This window comes from Dendrobates tinctorius, unplaced genomic scaffold (genome assembly GCF_039654945.1).
Source record: "Dendrobates tinctorius isolate UK_male_01 unplaced genomic scaffold, ASM3965494v1 ptg000070l, whole genome shotgun sequence".
Classification (NCBI taxonomy): domain Eukaryota; kingdom Metazoa; phylum Chordata; class Amphibia; order Anura; family Dendrobatidae; genus Dendrobates; species Dendrobates tinctorius.
Genome location: NW_027361738.1, coordinates 26,220,452 through 26,230,947, shown reverse-complemented (window position 1 = coordinate 26,230,947; position 10,496 = coordinate 26,220,452). Strand labels below are relative to the sequence as shown.

The 10,496-nt window shown below is 44.9% G+C and overlaps 1 protein-coding gene across 1 annotated transcript in view; it reads left to right on the top strand.

Moving 5' to 3' along the window:
• Positions 1-487: 487 nt before the first annotated feature.
• PLCD1 (phospholipase C delta 1) overlaps positions 488-10,496 on the top strand; it is a 151,830-nt gene continuing 141,821 nt past the window's right edge. Inside the window, exon 1 of the mRNA XM_073581479.1 lies at positions 488-740. Within this exon, the coding sequence (XP_073437580.1) occupies positions 716-740 (25 nt within the window). The 5' untranslated portion in view covers positions 488-715. The remainder of the gene's footprint in view (positions 741-10,496) is intronic.

Sequence of the window (10,496 nt, the reverse complement as noted above, 5' to 3'; positions counted from 1 at the left end):
TAGCAGAAATTTTCTGCTGGAAAAACAGGACTCCCTTCCCAGAAACCGCGCGTTTTCCCCACGCATTTTTACCGCGATTTTTGAGCTTTTTTTTGCGTTTTTTTTCCGTGCGGTTTCTAGACATATGGAAAAAGCCAGAAACGCGGAAAAAAACGCGAAATTAATGAGCATGCTGCGCTTTTTACCGCAATGCGTTTTTTTCGTGGTAAAAAACGCATCAATGTGCACAAAGAGTGCTAAATGCATAGAAATGAATGGGAAGCTTCTTTTTACGTGGGAAAAACCGCAAAAAAAACGCTGTGTGTGAACACAGCCTTAAAGTGTCCATGCGAAAAAGAAAATAATAATTGAAAAGAAAAAAAAAAAGGACTTCTGATTAGCCTGTAGAAAAAAAGTGAAGTAGGGAAGTGTGAAGATGAGCAGGAGTCTCATATCCTCACATGCTGAAACACACAGTGAGCCTCTGTGCTGCAGGCAGAGCGTGCACAGCAGGCTGGACGGGCAGGGCGTGTTCAGATCACTGCTGAAAGCTTTCTGCTGGTCCAAATGTGTGTCACACACTTAGCAGGATAGACCCATGACAAGGACACAACACCCCAATCACCTCCTATACCTGACCGAGACCTGTGAACTGGGACCCTGAAGAAGAACGCTCATCCCTGGGATCCCCCATAAAGTGACTGCGCGCTGCTGACGGCAGCATTTCACCGCAAGAATGGAGACTAATGGCTCATTGCAATGTAAGTACATCAATGCCACCGCCGCCAGATGTTGCCTGCATGCCTTGTTATTAGATGGCGTGGATAACGCAGAAGTCATTTTGACATTTAACTCTTTAATGCTGTGCATTCTGATAACACAGTAAGTGACGACGGATATAGTATATATGTCCCCGCAGTTCTAGAGGAAACCACAGCCTGCACATTGTGAGATCTTGTAGAGCTGCTACATCTGACAATCTGAGCTCTGCTGCCGACCCACAAAGTGTGGATTACACCGCAGCGAGTAATGCTGGGCAGCGATTCAACCGACGGTCTGGTATGTTAGCATGGCTGGCATACTTTTAGAAGTAGGTCAGCAACAGTCGCCCCGCTCGATTCTTTGCTGGATTAGTAATATGTAAAATCTAGTTTATAGCCTGAAGCCCTTGGGTGAAATAGTTGGTATTTTTCTGCGAGAAAGAGTTATTGTCACTTCATTACCATCCGATGGTTAGAAGAGTTTCCAGTAAGACACATACTGTGCGGTGACAGCCGGCAGCTACTGGGCTCATCGGATTCTAGGAAAGACTTTGCCTTGCACAATATACAATGTACCACCCACGTCACGTTCATGTCTATAGATAACCTAGAGAAGGCATCACTGTTCTGACAAAATGACTTAAGGGATCCTGGTCCAGTGGCCACGTCGGTAGTCCATGGCTGTCAGACTAGGGCCATGCGAAGTACCTCCTAAAGGCCGGCATATCTTGGCACCTCTTCTCATTGATGGATACGGCGCAAGGTCATGCAGTTAGGAGCAAGTTCGCAGGACTGTGGTTTGACAGCCATGGACTACTGATGTCGCGCCTGAACCAAGGTCCTCCAAATGTTTATGCTCAACTCTTACTTACATGAACTCTATGACCGGGGTCACACTAGTGTATGGCATCCGATGCGATATGCTAATGACTCTCGGCTCCTGCTCCAAGTGTCATGCTACTCTCGCACAGAGAGGAACGGAGCGCAGCTGCGGAGGAAGCAGAGAAACTAATTTCTCCATCTCCTCCATTGCCAGCGTCGGCGTATATCGCACTGCACTTGGGTGATATCCGAGTGCAGTCCAATGCTTCACTCGCATCCATAGACTTATATGGGTACGAGTCAGCCGAGTCTCGGTGCCAATCACAGCATGCTGCAATTGTTCTCACATGCCGATTCTGCATGAGAAAATAATCGCAGATGTGATCAGCCCCATTGATTAACACTGGGCCGAGTGCTATGCGATGTTTTCTCACACAGCACTCGTCCATGTTATACGCTAGTGTGACCCCGGCCAATCACCCTTTTACAATGCGCAAAAGATAAAATGAACTTTATGAATTTATATTCCCACTTATACTGGCAATATAAACTCCCGGTCTCGTAAACCCAGTAGGGAAAATTTCATAGGCAGTCAATTCATCTATCAATATGTTGTAGAGTAGGACGCATCTTATAGGAGAACATACAATGTCTATAGAGATGTTGCACGCTGTGGTTGCCATTTATTGAGAATTCTGGGCTAAAAAAAAAAGCTTGAAATGTTGAAATTTTGGTGCAACTCAGAAGTCTGCAAAAACTTTTCGACTTTTGGTACTTTTACACCGGTTGTGGACAGGGCTGCAAAGCTTTTGAAAAGTGAGCAGAGCGGGGGTGGCCAAGCACACACAAATTCATTGTAATTTATGCCACAAAGGGAGGCACAAATTAAGCCAGAAATGACAGTATACAGTAACATTTCTGGTGGAGGCGCACAACTGTAGTAGGATGCACTATAAAGATTATGCGGGCCTTTTAATAAATTTAGCACAACTTATTCTAGAGGTCTTTCTGTTTAGACTGGCCACAAAAACGACAATCGTAATGCATCAGGGTCTGTCAGCTTCAATCCCAGGACCCCAATGCTGCAATGAAACACTACTGACCACTGATGCAGGCAAAAAACTAGTAATATTAGGAATACTTGTACTAGCAAAAATATAATAAATGTTGTCATACAAGGCTGCAAGGACCTGTGTTCAGTCTGGATATTGCACGTGCCCCCTGACGAAGGTATCCCAAAACACGCGTTGGGGTGGGCATGTGGACTCTCTGTTTGCCCACACTTGCCTGCATACTAGGTGATGTATTAGAGACAGTTATTATGTTATTTTTCATTGTGTCAATATGAGTTATCTGTTATTATCTGCGATATTCTCTGGCTAGCATTCATCTTAATTATTTGCATTGTTTCTATGATGCGCTATTGTATGAATGTATTCACCTGTGTTATAATGGTGTCCTAATGCTTGACACCCTACACAATTAAGGCATTCATGGTCCATTGTCCCCCTTTTCTATGCTTGTGGATGACTACTGGCGGTTTTTAGCATTTAATACTGTTTTCGTGCCTTCCATTGTTGTTTGGATATTTTTCCTTCCCCCCCCCCCCCATGTTCAGTCTGGATATTGCGGACTGTGACATACACCTGTGGGAATTCAGCCTAAATTAAAGATTCTACTACTTTAATATAATAATATTGGATCAGTCACAATATCTAGCAGTCCAATCTCTCAGAGGTGCAGAGATGCATCATAACTTTCCTTGAAACATAGGGCTTAAAAGAATTTACCACTTTGGTACAAGCTCTTATTAAAGGAACCTGTCAGGACTCATAACTGTTCAAAACAGCTACTGTAGTTGTATATGTGCCAAGTCCTGTATTCACAGGGAGGGAGTCTTTTAAGAGGCACAGTAACACTGCTATTGTGTGAAAAATGCCGTTTCAGTCTGCAGAGTCACATATTGTAATGAGGCCATCTTACAGCTATAGTGGTGGTCGTGAACAGTTATGGCGCAAAAAAAAAATTATTTTAATGGCTCCAGAATAATAAAAAGATACTTCTAATCCAGACAGACGCCACTCCTCTATAGTCAGCGGTCTGCCCCTCGGAGGTCTGCTGGGAGCAACATCTGGTGGGGGAAATCATGTGAGCACTGCAGCCAATCCGGTAGTGATCGACAGCAGCGTTCACATTTTGTCCGAATCATAATGAGATGGACTGTCATTAGATTTACTCCAGAGATGAATACATGGTAAACTTAAGATGATCAAATATTGCACTGAGAAGGAACTATTCTGTTAGCACATACTTTCCTTATTCTTGAGCCTCCCCACCTACATACCTATCCCTCCCACTACATGTTATCTGAGAAAGATTTATCTGCTTGCACCAGGGGCTCTATCTAAAGGGATGAGACCAGGGGAAATTCTTGTCTGTTCACTATTCATGGCCAGCTAACTGTGTGCATAGATTGAGGTTAAAGATTATATATATCGTTTTTTTTATTCTCTACCTAAGCGTATTGTCAGAATTTTCAGGATAATAATGCCAGCATTTATGGGAAATGGCCTGACTTGTCCAGACTGGTTTGGTCTTTTTCTGTTATCAGCACAGTGCCAATTAGTGTTGTGTCGTTTGTGACCGATCTGGAACAAAATGCCAGCTCCTTTCTGTGAAGGATGGGAGCATGAACCCCAGAGGGCGCACCGTCACGATTCCGAATGGCTCTCACTGGGGGTAAAATAATCGGCCACCAAAATCCCCCCATCCAGCCTGAGAAATACTTTAGAAGGATCTATTCAATATATAATAGTGATGAGCGGACATGCTCAGATAAGGTGTTATAAGGGCACGTTCAGGTGCTAAACGAGTGTCTGGCATGCTCGAAAAATATGTTCGAGTCCCTGCGGCTGCATGTCTCATGGCTGTTCGACAGCTGCAACACATGCAGGGATTGCTAATGAACAGCAGCGATATGCAGCCGCGAAGACTGGAACATATTTTTCGAGCACACCAAAGACACTCAGTTAGGACCCAAGCATGCTCAGATAATACCTGGTTTCTTTGAGTCTGCTTACAAATTTCTACTTGGGGCATGATGTCATGCACAATTATCCTATCACCATATATCTTATCTGCAGTTTATGGGCAAAGCATTGCATTGTAACCGCAGACACTGTAGTCTCCAGTTTCCGTGTATGAAAACCTTTGCAGCTATTGGGTAATAGCGGTTTGGTGTTGCTATTGTGCTGTCTGCTGTTATTGTTTCCTGCATGTATTTGTTGTCAAAGGTCTTGATTTTGCTACATGACCTAAATTACTCATGCTACCAAGTCTGCTCATACCCATGAGCACAAACTGTTTTTATAACATTTACAGGAGTGTAGTCTTAGTGACTGGTTGGGGACATGTTACGTTGCAGATATAATGAGTACTGGACTCACTGACCTAATGATCAGAGGATCCGCTGGTGGTGACACAATAATGGGGCTCAGGTACTACAAAGTTAGTAAGGTCTAGTACAAAAAAACATCTCCAGCTTAAGGGGAATCTGTCACCCCATTTTTGGACTATCAGCTGCCAGCACCGCCATCAGGGACTTATACCGATGTAACCTGAAAGAGAAGAAAAACGAGTTCTATTACACTCACCCAGGGGCGGTCCGGATCCAGTTTTAGACCGATGGGTGTCGCGGTCTGGTCCGGCGCCTCCCATCTTGTTGTGATGACGTCCTCTTCTTTGCTTCCCGTCACGGCTCAGGTGCAGGCGCACTGCTCTGCCCTGTTGAGGGCAGAGTAGAGTGCAGTGAGCAGGCACCGGACCAGGTCAGAGAGGTCCGGCGCCTGCACACTGCAGAACTTTACTCTGCCCTCAACAGGGCAGATAAAGTACGCCTGCGCCGGAGCCGCGACAGAAAGCAAAGAAGAAGACGTCATCGCTACAATATGGGAGGCGCGGGACAGGACCACGACACCCTCCGGACCCAAACCGGACACTGGGTGAGTATAATCTAACTCGTTTTTCTTATTTTTCAGGTTACATCAGGGGCTTATCTACAGCATTACAGAATGCTGTAGATAAGCCCCTGATGGCGGTGCCAGCAGCTGATAGTCCAAAATGGGGTGACAGATTCCCTTGAATGGTCCATGGTGAGCGGCAGGAGTAAACCTGGAGAGGTTTACAGAGAGAGTCAGGAGAAACCTGGAGAGGTTTACAGAGAGAGGCAGGCGGAAACCTGGAGAGGTTTACAGAGAGAGGCAGGAGGAAACCTGGAGAGGTTTACAGAGAGAGGCAGGAGGAAACCTGGAGAGGTTTACAGTGAGAGGCAGGAGGAAACCCGGAGAGGTTAACAGTGAGTGGCAGGAGGAAATCCGGAGAGGATTACAGAGAGAGGCAGGAGGAAACCTGGAGAGGTTTACAGAGAGAGGCAGGAGGAAACCTGGAGAGGTTTACAGAGAGAGGCAGGAGGATACCTGGAGAGGTTTACAGTGAGAGGCCAGAGGAAACCTGGAGAGGTTTACAGAGAGAGGCAGGAGGAAAGCTGGAGAGGTTTACAGGAAGAGGCAGGAGGAAACCTGGAGAGGTTTACAGAGAGAGGCAGGAGGAGACCTGTAGAGGTTTACAGAGAGAGGCAGGAGGAAACCTGGAGAGGTTTACAGAGAGAGGCAGGAGGAAACCTGGAGAGGTTTACAGAGAGAGGCAGGAGGAAACCTGGAGAGGTTTACAGAGAGAGGCAGGAGGAGACCTGGAGAGGTTTACAGAGAGAGGCAGGAGGAGACCTGGAGAGGTTTACAGTGAGAGGCAGGAGGAAACCTGCAGAGGTTAACAGTGAGTGGCAGGACGAAACCCGGAGAGGATTACAGAGAGAGGCAGGAGGAAACCTGGAGAGATTTACAGAGAGAGGCAGGAGGAAACCTGGAGAGGTTTACAGAGAGAGGCAGGAGGAGACCTGGAGAGGTTTACAGTGAGAGGCCGGAGGAAACCTGGAGAGGTTGACAGAGAGAGGCAGGAGGAGACCTGGAGAGGTTTACAGAGAGAGGCAGGAGGAATGCTGGAGAGGTTTACAGAGAGAGGCAGGAGGAAACCTGGAGAGGTTTACAGAGAGAGGCAGGAGGAGACCTGGAGAGGTTTACAGTGAGAGGCAGGAGGAGACCTGGAGAGGTTTACAGTGAGAGGCAGGAGGAGACCTGGAGAGGATTACAGAGAGAGGCAGGAGGAAACCTGGAGAGATTTACAGAGAGAGGCAGGAGGAAACCTGGAGAGGATTACAGAGAGAGTCAGGAGGAAACCTGGAGAGATTTACAGAGAGAGGCAGGAGGAGACCTGGAGAGGATTACAGAGAGAGTCAGGAGGAAACCTGGAGAGATTTCCAGAGAGAGGCAGGAGGAGACCTGGAGAGGTTTACAGAGAGAGGCAGGAGGATACCTGGAGAGGTTTACAGCGAGAGGCCGGAGGAAACCTGGAGAGGTTTACAGTGAACCCATCTGTTTCTCAAAAGAGATATCTATTGGCTGCTTATCTATAATCCATCACAGAAATTATGTTCATTTGATCCATACTGGCCTGTTTATGGCTCTGTCTGTGGAGATACCAGGGTTTTCATGTATAAGAATAGTATTATTTATTATAGCGCCACCATATTCCAAAGCGCTCTACAGATACTGTCATCGCTGTCTCCAGTGGTGATCACAATCTGTATGTCTTGGGGAGGAAACTCATGCAACCATGGGGAGAACATATAAACTCCTTGCAGATTTTGTTCTTGGTGGGATTTGAACCCAAGACCTGAGTCCTAAACCAGTGCTTACCACTGAGCCACCATTCTGCCCATAAGTGATCATAGAGGAAAAATTTCAGATATGGCAACTAGGGAAATACTAGATGGGTGCAAAAATAGGCAAAATTAGCTATTTGCTACAGGCCCTAAGAGCTGGATACACAGCGATCCACTGAACGCCAGCATAGTTCCAATAAGAGAGGGGCTATTAGAAACGAGAAACCCCCTTTAACAATGATGTAGTCCATTTGCTCCTGCAATTTATCACTTTTATAGATACTTCACAAATTAGTTCTTAGTAATAGAGTTGCCCGCATGGTGCAAGTAGTTGTTCATAATATCTGGAATAAAGCCATCACAGACGACTTCCTTTAGATGATTCCTGAGGGTGCAATCAGCATTGTACATTTTATCTTTTGTTTAAACTGAAGAGGAAATGTAGCATAATGTGGCAGCCATTCAGATAAATCTTTTCTATTTCTGGCCCTTTTCCAGAAGGGAAAACCGTCTACAGATTGGTGCCTTTGGTTGATCTTTATTACTAGTAATATTTCTAGGCTCTATTGTGGGTCTGACATTGATTTAGGAATTTATCACACGTAACATTTTTGATGTTTTGAGGTTTTTTTGTGCTGAAAAAAAATGTAGCATTTCATAGTAACAGCAAAATGAGTTTTAAAAAATCTCTTTCACAGGATATGTTTTGTTTTTTTCCATGCATTTTTTTTAACCTGTGGCGCATTTTTAAAGAAACGAAGGTATGTCAGTTCTTTCATTGTTTTTATGGACTTGTAGACATTTATTGGTATTTTTGATTTGTGCTACTGAAAAAAACAGTCATGTCTCCATGATTTTCACATTGGCACACAGTCCGCGAAAAAACATGGATATGTGAATAACCTGCAAAAATTATAATGTGTACATGTTCTATCCACTAAAAACGCTTATAGAGGCTATCCATTACCTTAACATCAATGACCTGTGCTTAGGATAGGTCATCAATGTCTAATCGTCACCCCTGACGATCACCCGTTATTGGTGTCAGCAGAGTACTAATAGTGGCCGAGGCTTGGTACTACACATCCGCCTCTTATTCAAAGCAATAGGAGGCGAACATGCAGTACTCTGCGGCGGCCACCCACTATCATTTGACGGCCATCTCCGGAAACCAATACTTGCGGATGGCGGCCGCTGCTGCAGACACTGTTAACAACTGATCGGCGGAGGTGCTGGGTGTCTGACCCCACCCAGTGTTGGCAGCAGCGACTGCTGGCTGAAAGTACTTGCTTGCGGAGCTGGCTGCCTTCTGAAAGTGGCCGCCGCAGGGTACCGCACATTCGCCTACTATTCATGTGAATAAGAGGCGGATGTGTAGTACCAAGCCGCGGCCACTATTAGTACTTCTCAAGCGAGTACTTCTGTCAGGAGGCCGCCGACACTGATAACAGGTGATAGACGAGGGTGCAGGGTGTTGGACCCGATCCAATCAAACATTGATGACCTATCCTAAGGACAGGTCATCAATTGTTAGGTGGTGGACCACCTCTTTAAGTGCAACATGGTTGTCTGAATGAGGTCTTACAGAGTTAAGACCCTGTACCCATTTGGAGCTACGGTACTCCTAGTAAGCAATTTCTAGTGACCCAACAACAATATATTGTGATCCAGAATCTCAGCCAGACGGCATGAAATCCTGCTTGTATTTGAGAACTGCCACTTAGTTTTGGTCAGGATAGTGTTTCAGAAAGGATATGACTCTGCAGTATTTTGCTGTTGTCTATTTCTAAAATTGGATCATCCCTCTTGTCACTGACATGTGAGGGCGTGATGAACGAATGCAATGAGTAATATTGCACCGCAGGTTCCCATGTTTCTTGCAGCCTTATTATTTATGAATGGGGAATCTATTTTCTGCGTCTGAGAGAAGTTTCCACATTGTAAATGTGATGACTATATTATACTAACTCCAATGTTTTCCTTGACTAGCAGAACATGGTTGCTTTGTGCTTCGCCTCCACGGCTACTACAGGAGATACAGTATATCGTGCTCTATGCCGGCATGTAAAGTATGCTAAGAATGTCAAAATATTTCCTTCTCTCAGTAAGAGAGTACAAAACTTTTCTTTTAGGCTTCTATGTAAAGGAAACCTGTCATCAGATTCATGCTGCCCGATTGCAGCCAGGTATGTTGTACTTTTGATATGCTGTTGGTTTTCAGGGGAAACAAACTTTGAGCCGGCCCGGGACTATGAGTCTTGGCTAAGGAGAGACTTGACAATCAACTGAGCAAGTGTGAGGAGAAGCCACCAGACTAGTCAGCCGAGAATGATAGTCTCCAGTCGGCTATTCAAAGCATACTTACTCTGAATAGCAGCAGTATTTCAAGCAGACAGCGCCAGAATCATGGTGCCTGTGGTTTGGGCCATATGAATCCGATGCCAGGATCCCATTACAAGCAAGTAAATGAACCTGGAATGAGCAGGAACCATCCATGCACTTGGTAATAGGAAAAGTCCTGTACTCAATACAGAATCCCCTTGAGTCTATATATCGTGTTATGGTCCATAGGGTATACGGCACGGTACACTTTTTTTTTTTTTTTTTTTAGCAGTGACCTTGTGTTGCTGCACTTTCCAAATAGTCGAAAAACAAGTATTCCAAAGCAGAACGCCCAACAGAAGCCAAAGAGATAATTTTTTGGCTTTCAATAGGTACGGTAAATTAATTCTTATGGATATACTGCCTCTAATACATCGTATATGCCAGGATCATTTTCTGGCACATACACAAAACATAACGGTCAGACTCCATGTGTTCGGAGAATAATATGGCCGTACACATCAGTACTAAATCAGCAAGTCATCGAGCATGGAAGAAACATAAGAAAGGCATTTACAGTGGGGTAAAAAAAGTATTTAGTCAGCCACCATTTGTGAGGCCTGTAATTGACCTCATAGGTACACCACAACTATGAGAGTCAAAATGAGAAAACAAATCCAGCTTGTCTGATTTATTTTGCAAATTATGGTGGAAAACAAGTATTTGGTCATTAACAAAAGTTCATCTCAATATTTTGTTATATATCCTTTGTTGGCAATGAGGGAGGTCAAACGTTTTCTGTAAGTCTTCACAAACTTGGCACACACTGTTGGAGG